This window comes from Populus euphratica, unplaced genomic scaffold (genome assembly GCF_000495115.2).
Source record: "Populus euphratica unplaced genomic scaffold, PopEup_1.0 scaffold103.1, whole genome shotgun sequence".
In the NCBI taxonomy this organism is placed as follows: domain Eukaryota; kingdom Viridiplantae; phylum Streptophyta; class Magnoliopsida; order Malpighiales; family Salicaceae; genus Populus; species Populus euphratica.
In genome coordinates this window covers 430,926-450,331 of record NW_011499891.1, presented here as the reverse complement: position 1 = coordinate 450,331, position 19,406 = coordinate 430,926, and the positions used below count along the sequence as shown (strand labels likewise).

At 35.4% G+C, this 19,406-nt stretch overlaps 1 protein-coding gene across 1 annotated transcript; it reads left to right on the top strand.

Moving 5' to 3' along the window:
- Nucleotides 1-3,607: 3,607 nt before the first annotated feature.
- Nucleotides 3,608-19,091, top strand: CALS5 (callose synthase 5). The gene is made up of 42 exons (XM_011034038.1): nucleotides 3,608-3,924; nucleotides 4,050-4,150; nucleotides 4,852-4,973; nucleotides 5,077-5,173; nucleotides 5,286-5,396; nucleotides 5,503-5,631; nucleotides 5,752-5,844; nucleotides 6,164-6,255; nucleotides 6,359-6,485; nucleotides 6,678-6,815; nucleotides 6,902-6,978; nucleotides 7,083-7,155; nucleotides 7,238-7,363; nucleotides 7,455-7,569; nucleotides 8,155-8,489; nucleotides 8,639-8,691; nucleotides 8,780-8,840; nucleotides 8,943-9,024; nucleotides 9,106-9,155; nucleotides 9,267-9,353; nucleotides 9,928-10,050; nucleotides 10,142-10,236; nucleotides 10,322-10,406; nucleotides 10,484-10,644; nucleotides 11,128-11,251; nucleotides 11,369-11,463; nucleotides 11,562-11,679; nucleotides 11,777-11,928; nucleotides 12,519-12,628; nucleotides 12,741-12,866; nucleotides 12,955-13,023; nucleotides 13,865-14,054; nucleotides 14,156-14,273; nucleotides 14,355-14,474; nucleotides 14,561-14,676; nucleotides 14,777-14,860; nucleotides 15,322-15,434; nucleotides 15,568-15,797; nucleotides 16,784-17,593; nucleotides 18,034-18,084; nucleotides 18,179-18,364; nucleotides 18,595-19,091. The coding sequence occupies exons 1-42, from the start codon at nucleotides 3,738-3,740 to the stop codon at nucleotides 18,823-18,825; spliced, it is 5,763 nt and encodes a 1,920-aa protein (XP_011032340.1). The 5' UTR covers nucleotides 3,608-3,737; the 3' UTR covers nucleotides 18,826-19,091.
- Nucleotides 19,092-19,406: the final 315 nt, after the last annotated feature.

Genomic DNA, 19,406 nt, shown 5'->3' with positions numbered 1-19,406 from the left:
AAAAAGGAAAGGAAAATGTTCTCTGTTACTGAAAAGAGTGTGTTTTTTTTTTCCTGACAGTAATTCTGCTCATATCTTGAGCTGATTCTAATTCATTAACACTAGCCTCCACTAGCTCATCATTTTCTTCATGGACAGTTCTAGCCTCACACTCCCTGCATAATCTAAATAAGATTCAAGAAATTTAATATAGAAAATACATGAAAAACGAGTAAAAAGACTTCAAAAAAAATTATTAAAAAGAAAAAACCACTATAAAAACGAATACTAAATCACCAACGACAGAAAAAATATAAAAAATCTTCATAATATGTGATAAAAATAAAATGATGAAATTAAACCGATAATTGATAACATAAAAAAAAAGAGATAAAAAAAACATAACACAAGAGAATCAAAACCAATTCAGATTGCAAAAATAAAAATGGAACTGATTTTAGTATATTATTATTAGCAAATTATTTTTTTATTATAAGAAAATAAACATGATTTAAAAATTAGATAGAACAAAACGATACAAAAGTCATCAATTAAAAAGATCAGAAAATTAACTGGATTGAATATATTTGAAGTTATCACCAAACATTCTCTTCCTTTATTCATCTATGTAGGAAATATCAACATGAATTACGTAGAAAGTACGTATTTAAAAACTAAATTTATAAAATGAATGGATTTTTCTTATATAAATAGGGGCTGGATGATTAGAATAAGCATGCCTTCTCATCACTCCAAGGACATATCTCAATTTTAATTTATTAATAATAATAATAATAATAATAATTTCTTCTCGATACCTGTTGTTTCATGGTAATGTTGAATGATGTATAAAATTCATTTAATTAACAAATCTTGAGTAAGTATTTGAAAAAAAATATTAAATTTGTTTAAATATACTAGGTTACTACGGAAATGTACCCATAAAATATTTTAAAAAAAATAAGCTCAATTTTTATTGGAGTTATTGTTTTCATATAAAATGGAGTAATTAATAGTATTTTATTAGTTATTTTATGAACTTATTTTAAAGAAAGATATAGACAAATGAAAAGGAGAAAAAAAATAAAATTCATGATTCATAAAAAATAATAATAATGTCAAAGAACCATATGAATCCAAAAGTTTAAATTTTTAGGTAAAGTTTAAGATATAATTTATATTATTCTTTTTAACACACCCTCTCAAATGAAAGTCTTTTGGGCTTGAAACTTGCACCTCATATTATCTTATATTTAATTTTTATCAAATAAATAGAGTTTGTGAGATTTAAATTTAAAATCACTTAGTCATCAAAACTTTAATACCATGTCAAAGAATCATGTTAATCCAATAGTTTAAACTGTTATGTTAAATTTTAGGATATAATTTATATTATTTTCTAATAAATAATATCTCATATTTTTCTCTTATTTGTTTTCAACTCTTCTTTTAAATAATAATTAATAAAATATTATTTTTTTATGTACCATCAAATTATTAGATGGATTGATCCTCAGGATTTTTGAGTGCAGGTTACATGAACAAATGTTTATATATAAAAGCATTTGAAATTAAATATGATTTTTTGAAAACTAATTTGAAAAAGTCAGTACCACTACAAAGAAAAAAACAAAACAAAAAAAATAAATTACTGTAATTTCTCCTTAATAGATTCTCCTTCCATATGTACGGTTGGATCTTCCAAAAATACCTTTCTTTTATATAATCAACTTCCGGACGGTAATTGATTTCATTCCATATAAAATAAATGTCACTGTCATTTCTTAGAAAATGCCTATTTTATCTTTTGCATTTCTTTCGATTAGCAAACAATTAAAAAGTTATTTAAAAAGAAATATGATTCAATCATGATAGCTCAAAACCTCCTTAACAGATAAACTATTTCGTCCCATACACACACACACACATTCTATCCTTAGTGTATATTTGAGATTGCCGTCGAAACAAAGATGAGTTGAAGTTTATTATTTTATTTAATATTAATTATTTTTATATTATTTTAATACATGATTTGAAAAATAAATTTTAAAAAATAAAAAAATATATTGTTTTAATTAAAAAAAACTAGAAAGCAAACCATCTCAATCCACGAGGGCCAAAACATCGGCCTCGTCCAATGGGTCCCAGTCAATCTCCAAACCCAAAATTATCGATCGCAATTAAAATTCCGTTAAAAACAAAATTAAGTTATTACACAAGGTCAAATAGACAGCGAAAGAAAGGAAACAAAACAAATAGAGAAAATCGGACGACCCCTTCAAAACGGCCTCCCTCCATCCCGAAAACGGCGCACCTCCACTCCCCTTTTCATCTCTATTACCACCCTCGCTCTCATTCCCCTCCACGTGTCCTAAAATGTACGGACTAACAACGCGCGCGTTTTTTTGTGTTTCCTCGTCCATTTAATCTCTCAGTAGACTCTCTTTCCCTCTTTGCCTCTCCTCTCGCCTCTCTGCGAAAGGTTATTAAATTCCAAAGAAAAATCTGTATCTCTCTCTAACATTTTCTTCTTTCTCTCTAGAAATTTCCGGTTTTCCATCATAAACTTGATTTTGTTTTTGTTTCTTTATAGGCGAAGTAGGTGATTAAAATACTCCTCTATCCATCTCTCCTTGTAAAACGCGTAAGCTTCATGTTTCTGGAATCTCCTCCTCCTTCTTTGTTTTGTGTTTTCTGTTTGATTGCTGAGAAAAGATAAGGAATAATGAATGCGAGATTTATTTTTTATTTCGTACATTTTCTGCATGTCCTTACGTATAGTTTCTTGTTACTAGACGGAGTTGGCTGGTAATTATTAACTTGATACATATTATTGAAGGATTATGAAGCATTTGCCTTTGCTTGGCTACGTGGCCATTAAGATAATCAGTATTTGCATCCGTTTAAGTCGTTACTGTTTGGTTTCTGAGAAACGGTAGGAAGATTAAAGAGAATGAGTGCTTGTTGTAGAGAAAGAACAAATTAGACGGAGAAGTTTGAGTTTAATTATAACGTGCGTTTTTATTTTATTTGTTTTTCTCTGTTTGTTTCCGAGAAACGAAAAAGAATTCTGAAATATTTGTTTGTTTGTTTGTTCATCTCTCTGTTTGTTTTCTAAGAAGGAAAGCAAAAATAGGTTAGAAGTTATAATTGCTAATATATTGTTTCTCTTTGTGCTGTTTGGTTTATGAGAAACCACTGGAAAAGAAAGGAGGGAACGTATGTGCACTGTTGTTTTCTGTTTGGTTGCCGGGAAAAATAAAAAGAAAAGGAAAAACGAGAATCTGAGAGTAGAATTAAATGAGATTTCATACATATTTATTTGCTTTTACTTCTTTGTTTTTTTATCTGTTTGGTTGCCGATAAATAACAGGAAAATCAAACGAGAAAATGTAACTGCACCATTAACAAGGAATAAGCCGAGTTTTAATTCAATTAGATGCTAAATAAATGAATTTCACGAGAGTTTTTGCTTTAATTTATTATTTCCAATTTAAGCTATAATCAAGCTGAAAATGTAGCTGTAGCGCAAAAGCAATGTTCAGATAATTAGCTTGTTTCTTACGTTTTTTCGTCTCTTTCCTACATATTTTCTCATTTCCCAACCAGACTTAAAAAAAAAAAAAAAGAAGAAGATAAATTCATAATTACTGATTTTCATTACTTTACTCTCTAGCAGGTGGTTAAAATTAGCGAAATAAGACACTGTTAGGAGCAAAAGGTGGCTAGCTCACGAGCTAGCATTTGATTGAATAACAATGTCGAACCTGGAACCATCTGGGTCACAGATGCTGAGCCGGAGGCCGTCTCGCAGCGCTGCCACCACTACATTCTCTCTTGAGGTTTTTGATAATGAGGTCGTCCCTTCCTCACTCGGTTCCATCGCCCCTGTTCTCCGCATTGCAGCTGAAATCGAACATGAACGCCCTCGCGTTGCCTATCTCTGTACGTAATAATATTGCGTCAATTTTAGCGACTATGTTGTAACATGGAAATCGCTATTCTTTTAATCATTGTTTATTATTTATTTTCTTTTTCTTCCTTTCTTTTTTTGATTTGGGGGAATATAGGTAGGTTTTATGCGTTTGAGAAAGCCCATAGACTGGATCCAAATTCAAGTGGTCGTGGTGTGAGGCAGTTCAAGACATCTTTGCTGCAGAGATTGGAGAGGGTAATTTTACTTTTGTTAAATTCTGTTTCTAAATCATCAATGGTTTTGATCACATTCTTTCTTGTGTTGTTTTTCTTATCTGATTTGAGTGAGCATAAGGGGGGGTAATGGAACAGTAATTATATCTATTAAGAATTATGACAAGCCAAAGATCCTCACTGCCTGGTCGAAACACATTCATCGGCGGAGTTTTTGGAAAAATAAAAAAATGTTAAAGAGGAGTGGTGATCAAATGTGCTCAAGTTCATAAAAACCTGTTTGCACTTTAGTACTTTTAATGGGGTCTCAATGGTCATTTTCCAATCTTAAATGCCCGGAGCTGGCGGAGAGAATTTGTGGTCTCATTTGGAAGTGGGAGAGAGAAACCAATTAATTAAATTGCATTGCATTTGTCATTTGTGGAATAAGGAGAATTTCAGAATAGCGGGAATGCGATAATCCCCAAAAGTAGGTAGTTGTCACGATAATTTATTTGTTTCCTTTGCTAGTCTCATGGTGAATGCGTTCTTGGCGTGTTCATTCACATAGATAGCTATTGCACTCAATTTGTTTGTAGGAATGCTTCTTTTTTGCATTTTCTAAAACCAAATCAAATTATCGGGCCCTTTTCATAATAATCCAAAAGAACTTCACATAGTTTTGCCATGGATTGTTTTGAAGCATCAGAAGAAGTCACGTGAAAACTATTTTATTTATCTCAGGACAATAATTCCAGTCTTGCCTCTCGGGTTAAAAAGACTGATGCGCGGGAAATCGAGAGCTTTTATCAGCAGTACTATGAACACTACGTTAGAGCACTTGACCAGGGAGAGCAAGCAGACCGGTAATAGCCTAAATGCTATTTCACTCTCTCAGTTGTTTTATTTACTTCTTTTTCTTTAGAGCATAAATGCTGTTGTGATGACGAACCTTTAATATCTTTGTAGAGCTCAACTTGGAAAAGCCTATCAGACAGCTGGTGTTCTTTTTGAAGTGCTTTGTGCTGTTAACAAAACAGAGAAAGTAGAAGAAGTTGCTCCTGAGGTTAGTCCATGTTATAGTCTGTCGTTTGCTAGTTCTTATGCAGTTGGCCGTTCTACGGCATGAATCCTTTTCAGGGTAGTGAAGTATTTTTTAATGACTTTACTCTGAGCAGATTATTGCAGCAGCCAGAGATGTCCAGGAAAAGAAAGAAATATATGCCCCTTTCAACATCCTTCCTCTGGATTCTGCCGGGGCTTCACAGTCCATAATGCAGCTTGAGGAGGTTACACATATTCTTCATAGTTATCTTGCTGCTGTTGTGATTACTCCTTTTCTCTCGATGCATAGTTTGATATGCTGCTTGAGAATTTCCTGTCCATATGTACCAGGTCAAAGCTGCTGTTGCTGCACTGTGGAACACTCGTGGCTTGAACTGGCCCACTGCATTTGATCCACAAAGGCAGAAAGCTGGTGATTTAGACCTTCTTGATTGGCTAAGGGCCATGTTTGGCTTTCAGGCATGTTCTTGACCCAAGAAAACTTTCAAAAACAAGAGAAGAATAGAGAATTCAATTGCAGAGAGTTACACTAGAATCTTCAGTAACTAAAAATTTGGTTCTTAAATTTGATGAACGCAGAGAGACAATGTCAGGAACCAGAGGGAGCATTTGATTTTGCTACTTGCCAACAAACATATAAGGCTTAATCCTAAGCCTGAACCTATTAGCAAGGTATGCTCTAATCCTTAATCCTTCTTTTTTTTTTTTCCTGTTGTATAGTAGATGTTGCTACAGCTCTAGCATTATCCTACCTTTCGATTGCTATACCATCCAGGATACGGGTAATTGTGATGTTTGTGGTGTTGATTCAGGGTTCGGAGCTGAAGTGAATGTGTATATGTGCATGTGCATTTAATCTGCAAATTATTTGAATAACTTTTGAACCTTTCTAGTTAATCCCTTTTCTAATTCACCAAGTATCCTTGATTAACTATTACTTCCATACTTAATTAATGGCTGTGCTATGCTTAGACTCTCATCTCCTATGCAGCTTGATGATCGAGCTGTTGATGAAGTTATGAACAAGCTTTTTAAGAATTATAAAACATGGTGCAAGTTTTTAGGGCGGAAACATAGTTTAAGGTAAGTAGGTGGACTCTTTTTTATTCATTCAGAACTTAAAGCAAGCTGCAAATGAACGATCATTAATTTGCGATGTTAACATCTATATGTGTGGTTCTTGTAGGCTCCCTCAAGGCCAGCCAGAAATCCAGCAGAGAAAGATACTGTACATGGGCCTTTTTCTTCTGATCTGGGGTGAGGCAGCAAATGTTCGCTTCATGCCTGAATGTCTATGCTATATTTTTCATAACGTAAGTACTGATCATAACATTAACGGACTCCTTAGCTAGTTCAGGACAGAAAATGGGTGATTCTAAGCCAGAATTCAGGATGGAAGGCTGGTGTGCGTTGGATGCTCTTTCCTTTATTTATCCTTTTTTAAAGTAATTAGCACATTTTCTGTTATATAAAAGCTTCATAAGGTTGACCTCTCATTTGTTCAGATGGCATATGAACTCCATGGCCTGTTGGCTGGAAACGTCAGCATTGTTACTGGAGAAAATATTAAGCCTTCTTATGGTGGAGACGACGAGGCTTTCCTGAGGAAGGTTATAACACCAATTTACCATGTAATTGAAAAGGTATGTCATTGTGCAAGGATTCATTTCGTCATCAAATTTCTGGTCCTTTTGTTCTCAATATGAAAATTGTGTTCCAATTATTGCAGGAAGCCAATAAAAGCAAAAATGGTAAAGCTTCACACTCACAGTGGTGCAATTATGATGATCTAAATGAATACTTCTGGTTAGTTTGGATATAATATTAGAATTCTGACTAAGAACAAATCTTTTTGAATTTTTTCTATCACTTCGTTCTGGTTAACAATTAGCTTTGCTTAAATCTTTCAGGTCATCGGACTGCTTTTCTCTTGGTTGGCCCATGCGTGATGATGGAAGTTTTTTTACATCTACAAGAGATGTGGTACAGCGCGCTTATGTTGCCAGTAATACACTACCGTTTGAAATGATTTACCACTGTCTGCTTAACATGATTTCTTTGTCAGGGGAAAAAGGCTTCTTCAGAAAAACCCAGAAGCATGGGCAAAGCATATTTTGTAGAGACACGAACCTTTTGGCATATTTTTCGAAGTTTTGACAGATTGTGGACCTTTTATATTCTTGCTCTTCAGGCATTCAACTTTATTAACCTTTTGGCGCATCTTTCTAGTTTTTATCTTTTTATATAATCTTTTCCAGTAAGACATGGGTTTATTGTTGCAGGCAATGATCATCATTGCTTGGAGTGGGGTCTCGATTTTGAACATTGTTCAAAAGGATGTATTGTATCAGCTATCCAGCATTTTCATCACAGCAGCCTGTCTTCGCTTCCTCCAAAGTATGATGCTCTTAGCCTAATGCTCCCTCTATCCATCTTATTATTTCCTCTCTTAAATCCCAATGTTAATGGGAAATTAATGTTTTCCATAACCTTCTTCTTTCATTATGCTTTATAATCAAGGTAACATGGTAAAGTTATTGAATTTGTTTTATAGAAAACCTGGAAAGAGTATAATTCGTCACATAAAAAAATATAAGCCTCAAATTTCAAATTGTTTTTTTAACATTCTTATTACATTTCTTTTCTTCTTCAACAATTTTCGGACTTTTTTATGACTCTTTTACCATGCAATCACTGCCTAATTTTGTTAACATTATTTCACATGTGTTTTGCATTTTCCGTGACCACCCCCTCCTTTGATGATTTGGTGAAGCTTGTAAGATGACATGAGAGTTAAAATATTAATCAGCATTGCTGACAAAACCTGATAATTTTCTGTTTTTGTTTTAATATTTTATTTTATGTTGACATTACCTTCAACTTGAGCCCAATGCTCTCGTCATTAACCTGGGACCTGATTTGCTGTCTCTGAAATAGCTTTTGTTTCAAGTGACTGTTTTGTCTCACCATTCTTCCTTTTAGGTCTTCTGGACCTTGTTCTGAACTTCCCAGGGTTCCACAAGTGGAAATTCACTGATGTCCTGAGAAATGTTCTCAAGATCATTGTTAGTCTTGCATGGGCAATCATTCTTCCACTATTTTATGTGCATTCCTTCAAAGTGGCCCCTGATAAAATCAAAGATTTGCTGTCATTCTTTAAAGAAGTGAAGGACATACCTGCACTATACCTTTTGGCAGTGGCTGTATACATGCTTCCAAATATATTGGCAGCTGCTTTGTTTATCTTTCCCATGCTCCGAAGATGGATTGAAAACTCAGACTGGCTGATTATCAGATTTCTCTTATGGTGGTCACAGGTATGCTCGCTGGCCTGATTCTCCCACAAGTTATTTGTTTCTCCTAGATACCATTATCTCAGTATCAATTTCATGATTTTTTTATGTCATCCGGCTATAGAAAATTTATCTCTTCTCCTGATTAACTGAGTAAATCTATATTTCTGCAGCCAAGAATTTATGTTGGCAGGGGAATGCATGAGAGTCAATTTGTACTCATAAAGTGAGTCTGATGGGAGTTTATATTTATGCAGTCACCAACATATTTGGTTCAAGTTCACTTTGTTACTAGGTTTTTCTTTTTGTTTCAGGTATACTCTTTTTTGGCTGTTACTTTTATGTTCAAAAATAGCATTCAGCTATTTTGTCCAGGTTGGCTATTTTTAGTTGGCTGTTATCAGCATAATTACCATCATTGTTATTATGGTCATTCATTTGGTATTCCTGTAACCCTTTTACATGTCCTTTGCCCAGATAAAACCTCTGGTGAAGCCAACGAAAGCTATAATGAACATTCGGAATGTAGATTATGAGTGGCATGAATTTTTTCCAAATGGTGTGCATCTCTTTCACTTCATTTTTGCTGTGCTTTTCAACTGAGGTTTTATATTCACATAAGCTTACCCTGTGTATGCAGCTAAAAACAACTATGGAGCTGTTTTGTCACTCTGGTTACCAGTAATCTTGGTTTGTCTGCTGCTATCTCTTTCCTATTTTTCTTTTCTCATATCTTTTATTTGGTAAAATTTATATTTATTCTATGATTGATGTCTCTGGACATGTTACAATATAATCCAGGTCTATTTTATGGATACTCAAATTTGGTATTCTATTTTCTCAACCATATATGGTGGCTTTGCCGGGGCCTTTGATCGTCTAGGAGAGGTAATTATCTCAATTATTTTTGTGTTTCTTGCTTTGCATTGTCATTTTCTGTGTTCATTTGAAATGAGGCATTTGGATGCGTTTACATAAACCATATACAGTTACAAACCTTCATATATCATTTGAAATGAGGCATTTGGATGCGTTTCTTGCTTCCATGTTACATATTCTAGTGAGATAATTGGCCTGTTTTATGTAAACTTGGCTGGGACATTGTATTTTCTGTTCTATTGAGAGATGGAACTTGGTGCATACTTTGGAGATGTGCAATAGACGTCCTTTTCTGTGAATTCCATTTTACCTCCAATGACTAGTTTCTGTGTTTCACATTGTTTACTTGATTTTTTGAAGTTCACCAATATTTTCTATCACTCTCCTTTTCTTGTAATTTATGGAAGATATCAAACACCTTTTGAGAATATAACTCTTATTTAATTTTCACTCTCCTTTTAGTGATTTTTCAAATGTCATTAAATCTTTGGGTGAGTTATGTCAGTGAGCTTAGGTTGCAGGATTTTTTGTATCTCAAGGCTAAAAACTGTGGCCTATTAATTTCCTCCTTCTCTTCTAACAGATTCGAACTCTGGGCATGCTGAGGTCACGGTTCCAGTCCTTACCTGGTGCATTTAACACATATTTGGTTCCTTCAGATAAGAAACGGAAGAAGGGCTTCTCTTTTTCAAAGAGATTTTCTGAGGTTGGATTGATGTTTCAAATTCTCTATATCATTATCATTGTTTTGCATTTTCATGCATCTTACTCAGTTATTACAATGTCATTCCTGTTAGGTTACTGCAAGCAGGAGAAGTGAAGCTGCCAAATTTGCTCAGTTATGGAATGAAGTGATATGTAGTTTCCGTGAAGAAGATCTCATTAGTGACAGGAAAGGCCTCATAAGCTTGATAAAATTTCATTTCTATCTGTTCCTTCCCCTGTTGAGACTAAATCTTTGGTCTCTTTTAATTCAGGGAGATGGATCTGTTGCTGGTTCCATATACATCAGATCCTAGCCTCAAATTAATTCAGTGGCCACCGATTATGCTTGCAAGCAAGGTCAGCATGTATTTTCTTTCCGCAGATTGAGTGAATGGAACTTGTTTTTAACTGTTGAATATTTGCTACATTTACAGATCCCGATAGCTTTGGATATGGCAGTGCAATTCCGATCAAGGGATGCGGACCTCTGGAAACGCATATGTGCAGATGAATACATGAAATGTGCAGTCATTGAATGCTACGAATCCTTTAAACATGTCCTGAATATTTTGATAGTTGGAGAAATTGAGAAAAGGTTGTTGGTGGTGTTCTTTTCCTTACCCCTGATAATCCATATCCATTTTATCCATCCTTTCTTTAAACAACTAATCAGAAACCCCCCCACCCCCCCCAAAAAAAAAGGAAAAAAAAGAGAGAAAAGAACAGAAAGAAACTTACCATAGAAAGATGACTTGTCCTGTGGATTTAAATCTTTTAAATATTACAGATACCTACTTTGGAGAGCAGGTTCTTAGCTGACAATTTCATTATTCCCAATCAAAGCTTAAGTTTGCAAGAGTCCAATCTACGTTATAGTATTTCTGCTACAGCATTTGCATTCCTTCTATGACATTTTGAGTTCCGGCCCAGTATTTAGTGCTCTACTAATATATATATGAGTTTAAAAAAGTTAATCATTTTGGCTGTTAATCTATCTGCTGCAGAATTTTACCTGGCATTTGAATGAAATTAGGATGATGGTTCAGTGTAGTGTGTAACTGTGGTTCTAATGTAACAGGATACTTAGCATCATCTTTAAAGAAGTTGAGAGTAATATTTCAAAGAACACACTTCTTACAAATTTCAGAATGGGTCCCTTACCAGCATTATGTAACAAATTTGTGGAGCTCGTGAGATTATTGGTGAGTGATTTATGAAACTTGGCTAATGGTATATTCAGCTTGCTTTTGTGAATCTGAAATTCTCTTTGCAGCTGTGCATTGGAAAGTGACCACTTCCTTTTTCCTTCCACCTTGCAGAAAGATGCTGATCCCTCCCAGCAAAATACCGTGGTGTTGATACTGCAGGACATGTTAGAAGTATTTACTAATGATATGATGGTGAATGAGAATCGGTTGGTGAACCTTGCATCTTCTACTTGGATTAGTGGCACAGACTTGTCCTTCATATGAGTGCTAACAGTCCAGCCTGTTCTTGTGTGATGATTTTCAGTGAATTGGTAGACCTCGGGCAAAGTGGCAAGGATTCTGGAAGACAAGTGTTTTCTGGTACTGACACAAAACCTGCTATAACATTCCCTCCTGTAGTTACAGCACAATGGGAAGAACAGGTACCCTAGCACTTGCTGAGCTTCAATGATTATTTTAAGTACTAACCCTTCTAGTGTGTGCAAGGATTGACGAAAGCTTTGATTAATGATCTCTTAGATAAGACGCATTCATCTCCTTTTGACTGTGAACGAATTTGCCAATGATGTCCCAACAAACCTTGAAGCACGTAGGAGGATTTCATTCTTTACGAATTCGTTGTTTATGGACATGCCACGTCCTCCTCGAGTCCGTAAAATGCTCTCATTCAGGTCTGATTCATTTTTAATAAAAAATGATAGCAAAGTGAATATTGCAGTGACTTTTCCAAGTTGCAAAGAACTGCCTTCACATTTTGTTGAATTCAGCTGAATTCAACTAATTGTTAACTTACAGTTGTTCTAATAATTGTCTGCCACCTTCAAGTTGTTCAATTGACAAGTGACTAGAATTTGACCAAATACTGGTCATTGGTAGCCACATTGGGTTACACCTGACCGGACATTGTACAACATATGTTCAGAGAATATGATCAAGTTGAGTCTACTTCTGGCTAACAGTCAGCCAAAAGAAAGGCAGTGCCTTTTCTCAAATTCTGCCTTTTCTCAAATTCTGTGATAATATTGCTTGTTCAAATATCATCCTACATGCTTCTATTGAGACTCTTTACTCTCCCAAAGTCAGTGTCTGATTTATTATAGTTTTTGTGAAAGTACATTTGTGGATTCTAGATAGACTTGTCCTGGATAAAGTACACAGTTTTTCAATGTCTTGAGAAATTTGATGAGTTTCTTTGAGGAAATTAAGGGATTTTTAACAACATCAACTTTTATTAATAAGACTACTCTTCTGCCATGCACAGTGTCTTAACCCCCTACTATAGTGAAGAGACAGTTTATTCCAAATCTGATCTTGAAATGGAGAATGAAGATGGTGTATCAATCATCTACTACTTGCAAAAAATTTACCCAGGTTAGGTTGTTTTGTGAACTCCCATAGTACCATACCATGTATGATTTGCATTTGTTTTGAATGAATGAATCAATGGTGTAATTAATTCAGTAGCCATTTGCATTGTCATCAGATGAATGGAATAACTTCATGGAAAGAATAAATTGCAAAAAGGAGAGTGAGGTTTGGGAAAATGAAGAAAATATTTTGCAACTTCGCCATTGGGGCTCTTTAAGAGGTCAAACTCTTTGTCGCACAGGTAGTTGATCCCTTTACATTTTCTCATCTAAATGCATTAATTTATATATATATACACACACACACACAAATGATCATAAATGTTGCAGTTAGAGGGATGATGTACTACAGACGAGCTTTAAGACTTCAAGCTTTCCTTGATATGGCGAAAGAAAGTGGTGAGAGCCTGAATGCTTTTCTTCATTTTGTTTGAAAATGACTTTCAAATGTGGAGTTGCATATGGTCTTCATTTCCTGAAAGTAGCCCTCCTGAGCAAATTAAATAACGAGTTCTAGAAATATGAAAATAACAAACATGTGGCATCCATGTTCCTTTCTTGCAGCATCAGAATCTTCTAAAGAAGATATGATTTCTTACTCTTTAATATAAGCTTTCTTTTGTCAGTCATATCTGACCTTTTTTTATAGCATTAAAAATGATGAAATCACGTAGTCATAAATTTCAAGAAGGAATGATGGCTTAAATAAATGGCATTAACAGCGTTTTTTTCCAAAACTTGGAATCTGATAAGTAATCTGAGGGAGAAAGAACAAAAAATGATTTTTGAAAAAATCTAAAGTTCAAACTTCATTTTCAGTCTTGAAGAGAAAATTATGCTCTTCATGAAAGAATGCGCTGGGAGCTACTATAGTTTAGTTCTCAAGAATAAAATAATTTCCTGAATCCCTTGCTGTTTAATTAATTCACTGTCGATGCCTCAGACTTGCGTCAGGCTTCTTTCATTTGTTTTCCTTGGCATGTAGTAGCATATATTTGCGAGAACACAAATCCAATTGATGTTATAAAGTAGTAATTCATTGAATCTATTTCATTTACTGCTAAAATTGAGCTCAATGCCTCTGACCTTAGTTGTACTTTTCCTGGGGATGTATACCATTTTCTCATGGTTTTGTTTTCAATATAACTGTCAATTCTTTCAGTAGAAATGATGAGTGCCCAGTGAAGCAGTTTCATTTTGGAATAATATGCCAATGTCTGACATATTCTCATAAATGCAGAGATACTAGAAGGTTACAAAGCCATCACAGATCCAACTGAGGAAGATAAGAAAAGTCAAAGATCAGTGAGTGCTCAAATAGAGGCAGTAGCGGACATGAAATTCACTTATGTTGCTACCTGTCAGAACTATGGAAATCAGAAGAGGAGTGGAGATCGTCGTGCAACAGACATTCTCAATTTAATGGTCAAGTATGCTCTCTGTCTAATTATAGCATCTCACTGTTGAATATCATAAGCAGTTTTCTGAGCACATTTTGTTCAAGACTTTGAACCTGCTACATCTTCTACAGTAATCCCTCTCTCCGTGTTGCATATATTGACGAAGTTGAAGAAAGAGAAAGAGAAGGTGGCAAGGTACAGAAGGTTTATTATTCTGTATTGGTAAAAGCTGTTGATAATCTTGATCAGGTAATTTTTATGATATTCCCATTTAATTACATTTGAGATACTTTTTCCATAAAGCTAATTGTTTTCTATCTTCTCCAAAAGGAAATATATCGCATAAGATTGCCAGGTGCAGCTAAATTAGGAGAAGGAAAGCCTGAGAATCAGAATCATGCCATTATATTTACTCGAGGGGAAGCCCTGCAAGCCATTGACATGAATCAGGTAAAACATGGAAAAACTGAATGTACTGTCGCTTCATTATGATTTTTATACCTATTCTGATGATTTTTCATATCAATTTCTTATAGGATAATTACTTGGAAGAAGCTCTTAAAATGCGTAACCTTCTTGAAGAATTTAATGAGGATCATGGAGTGCTTCCACCTACAATTTTGGGTGTTCGGGAGCATATCTTTACTGGAAGGTCTGATGGATGTTTATCTTTTCTAGTTCTCTGATGCTCTATTACCATCAAATATCATGCCTTGTCATTGTTCTAATGTGTTTTTACATCTATGCTGCAGTGTCTCCTCTTTGGCTTGGTTCATGTCAAACCAAGAAACGAGTTTTGTCACCATTGGTCAAAGGGTTCTAGCAAGACCATTGAAGTAAACCTTCTCTTTTTCTTCCTTTCTATGTTTAGATAACAGTGTAGTTCAACTTATGGTCTGCAAAATACCAGCCGTTTTTAAGATACATTATTGAGATAAAGGTTTTAAAGGAATAAATAGTACCACTCCTTTAAAAAAAAAGGTGATTTTGCTGATATTAACATAAATATATTTTTACTATGTACCAGTGCTAAAAAAAAGAGCTTTGAGAATCACTATGCATAGATACGATAATCCACTCCTCTCTTGCACGCATGTGTGTCCGTGTGGTCCCCTATGCATATATGTTCATTTGCTTCTTGGAAATTGGGTCATGCCAAATATTAGGTCATCCACTTTATTTAGCGTGAAGAACATAAGATGTCTTTGCTTTTGTTAAATAAAACCATTCAGGTGGCCTTTTTGTTGATCTTATTAATGTTGACATTTTATCTTGAAATTTGTATTGGTATTTATAGGGTCCGGTTCCATTATGGGCATCCAGATGTGTTTGATAGAATCTTTCACGTAACACGTGGTGGCATCAGCAAGGCTTCTCATGGCATCAATTTGAGTGAGGACATATTTGCTGGTACTATTCTCAAGGAACCTGTTCTCGTCACCTAGAAAAGTAGTTGAAGAGTAACCAACAAAATGTTTGGGAATTTATTTCATCTCCGGTGACACAATTTCATCAGCTTCTCTATTCTTGTTCTACAATGTAGGTTTCAACTCAACACTGAGACGAGGGAATGTCACTCATCATGAGTATATTCAAGTTGGGAAAGGTCGAGATGTCGGGCTCAACCAAATCTCTCTGTTTGAAGCAAAGGTAGCATGTGGTAATGGGGAGCAGGCACTCAGCAGGGATATCTATCGACTAGGTCATCGTTTTGATTTCTTCCGCATGCTGTCCTGTTATTATACAACGATCGGATTTTACGTCAGTTCAATGGTAATTCTTTTTGAATGTGTAATTCATGTTGAAAAGCAATTGGACAAGCAGTGTGAACAAGGCTAATTGAAAAATCTAATAGTTACCTTGTTGTTTTCCAGAGAACTCAATCTAAGCATGAAAAAAGGCAACCAAAATAGTTGCTATCAAGGCCATGATATACCTAGAAAATTACGTACATTATGGGAAAAAGAACAGCTTACAGATTGAAATATTTGGCCATGATATTTCATTAGGGAATAAATGTGTTTGTCGGCTTATGTATGCATTTGTTTGTTTTCACATGCGTGTCAGTGCATTGTTTATAAGATGCATTTTTTGCAGTGCTTAGTTCCAAATAGCAAGGAGCTAAATGACAAAGAATTGAAGAGCAATTCTTCTAATAAATGTCATATGGACTTCATAATTTCAATTGGAAAGAAAAGGGGTATTGTTTCTTGTGGATCACCTAAAGATTTTTTTCCCTCCCTTTTATGATCCAATGATTTATATTTTGTAAAAAAATCATGTAGTTTTTTTATATTTATATTTTTTTTCTTATTTGTCAAACTGCTACATTAAACTGTCCGGAATCTCTCATGTCCTTTCGGTTTTTCTCTCAAGTAAATGGCTGCTTCCTTCTGTGTTCATGAGAAGAGAAGATTTTCGAAGAGGCTTTCAATATTGAAGTCAGTTTCATTTCCAGAGTCAACTATGCATCTTTATGAAAGAACAGCTTTGCTTGCAAACCCTTTTTCTTAAACAACTTAAATATCTTGTTCATTTGATTTTCAAACCATACTCAACGTAATGTCTCCTTTTAAATGTGATCTGTTATTTGCATCTTTATTGTGCAGAAAACTCTTTCTGATATGCTGTGCCCTGCACAGATTATGCAATTATTGAGTTGAATGCTATTCCTGTGTGCATTTGTGGCTGGGATGTTAGGATGTTTCCACATTTGGGAAGTTCAGCTAACAGATAATTTTTATCTTTTTAATATGCAGATAGTTGTCCTTACGGTATATGCTTTCTTGTATTGTAAACTTTATCTGTCATTAAGTGGATTGGAGGATTCAATAATTAAGTATGCACGGGCTAGGGGAAATGATCCCCTAAAAGCAGCCATGGCCTCACAGTCTCTTGTTCAGATTGGTTTTCTGATGGCGTTGCCCATGGTCATGGAGATGGGGCTAGAGAGAGGGTTCAGAACAGCATTAGGTGACATAATAATCATGCAGCTTCAGCTTGCTTCTGTCTTCTTCACCTTTTCCCTTGGGACCAAGGTCCATTATTTTGGGCGCACTATCCTGCATGGTGGAGCAAAATACAGGGCTACTGGACGTGGTTTTGTGGTTCGGCATCAGAAATTTGCCGAGAACTATAGGATGTACTCGAGGAGTCACTTTGTGAAAGGACTGGAGCTTTTAATATTGCTTATATGTTATAAGATATATGGAAAAGCAGCAAGTGGAGTAGGCTTTGCACTTGTCACGGCCTCAATGTGGTTCTTAGTGACTTCTTTTTTGTTTGCTCCTTTCCTTTTCAATCCATCCGGATTTGAGTGGCAGAAGATTGTGGATGATTGGGATGATTGGTCGAAGTGGATAAGCAGCCAGGGTGGTATTGGTGTCCCAGCAAACAAGAGCTGGGAGTCTTGGTGGGATGAGGAACAGGAGCACCTGCAACACACTGGATTTTTAGGCCGGTTCTGGGAGATATTTCTCTCTCTGCGTTTCTTCATCTATCAATATGGAATTGTATACCAGCTAAAAGCAGTCAAGGAAAGCACGCCTGGAAGAAGCCGAAGTGCTATTGTGAGTACATGAAATTTAATATTCTTCTACTCTAAAACGTAGCACAAGTCTTAGTCTAATTTGATAAAGGAACTTCTGAAATCTGTCATTGTCTACCAACGTTTTTTCTCACAAAATGTCAATATCAAAATCTACTTTTCAAGGATTGCAGAGATAGATGTCTTTTATAGTGATTATGACCATGGAACCATAATGATGCGTACAAAGGGATAACTCTCACAAAGCGTCTTGTTTTTGTTTATAGGGGGAGGGGGGCCTTCTAGCCGGGGGGTGTCCCTCATGGTTTCCTTTCAATGCAAAAATAAAATAAGATGAGAACCGGAAACCATCATGCTGGCTGTTTTGCCTAACGAAAATGAATTTGAAGTCCTTAGCTCTATTGTGTTTTGAAATTATATGCCTTTAATGTTCATGTCTATGAATTTGTTTTCTGATTTCAGGTATATGGTCTGTCGTGGCTGGTCATTGTTGCTATGATGATCATCTTAAAGGTTATTGTTCAAACTCTAAAATCTTAAATCTTTTTTAAAAATGAACTTGTCATGTGGAATGCAATTCACCAACTCTAGTGCCTTTGAACCGCAGATTGTTTCCATGGGAAGAAAGAAGTTTAGTGCAGATTTTCAGCTCATGTTTAGACTTCTTAAGCTGTTTCTCTTTATTGGATCTGTGATCACTCTCGTTATCCTGTTCACTACTCTTCACCTCACAGTTGGAGACATCTTTCAGAGTCTGCTAGCTTTTCTGCCAACTGGTTTGGCACTTCTGCAGGTATGTACATGACTATCATGCAAAATCATTTCCTCTACCTCGCAAGCATATCATTTTCCACTACGTTATATCAAACACCTTCTTACATGGAATTTAATGTTACGCACTGCAAAAAGGAGCCTCATTCCCTTAATTTATATTTCTATTCTGTGTTTACATAACATAATGGTGATCATGAGTTTTCCTAGTCAAATATCGATCTTTACAAATTAAGCTGATTTCGTTTTCAGATAGCCCAAGCTTGCAGGCCAGTAGTGAAGGGCCTTAAAATGTGGGGATCTGTAAAAGCTCTAGCCCGTGGGTACGAGTACATGATGGCTTTGGTCATCTTTGCACCAGTGGCTGTTCTTGCCTGGTTCCCATTCGTTTCAGAATTCCAGACCAGGCTGCTGTTTAACCAAGCTTTCAGCCGAGGGCTTCAGATTCAACGTATCCTGGCTGGCGGCAAGAAAAACAAATGAGGTTTGCGTATACGGGGTAGTGATCGTATAGCAATTGAGAAATATAAAAAAAAATAGCTGACACTGAGAATGCATGAACTGCAAGGACTTCCAGTTCATAACACACTTCAACCTGATATTTTTCTTATAAACGAATACTGTCGGTGTGCTGGAGGCACAAATGTCAACATCATGTTGTCATTGTGTTTTCCTGTCTGTTATGTGTTCACCGTTGATTGTATGGACTCCTGAGGAGAATGATATTCAATTAATTGAATTGTTGATCATGGGCATTCATTTATTTATTTCATCTGTTGTTTATAAACATGGAAACGTAGCAATTATAAGGTCCTCGGATTCTCTCAACAAGTACAAGGTAAGCTTCTCTTTTTACTATTAACCAGTCTTGGTTGTCCATCAGGCTAAAGAATATTTGAAGTTTGAACTGCTTTATTTTTCTGGACGTATGCTTCCATAACTAAATGGTTTATAGGATTTTAATATTTCTTTTATCAAACAATAAGTGACTAGATTATTGGCCCCCTCCGGGTTGGAACAAAATCTTTTTAATATAAAAAAAATGTTTAGGAAATAATAATGTT

Excerpts from the sequence above, each read along its gene's own strand:
- CALS5 (XM_011034038.1), top strand. The coding sequence starts at position 3,738 with ATGTCGAACCTGGAACCATCTGGGTCACAGATGCTGAGCCGGAGGCCG. Across the intron at positions 15,798-16,783 it reads GATTTTACGTCAGTTCAATG|ATAGTTGTCCTTACGGTATA; the intron begins GTAATTCTTTTT and ends TTTAATATGCAG. Across the intron at positions 17,594-18,033 it reads GAAGAAGCCGAAGTGCTATT|GTATATGGTCTGTCGTGGCT; the intron begins GTGAGTACATGA and ends TTCTGATTTCAG.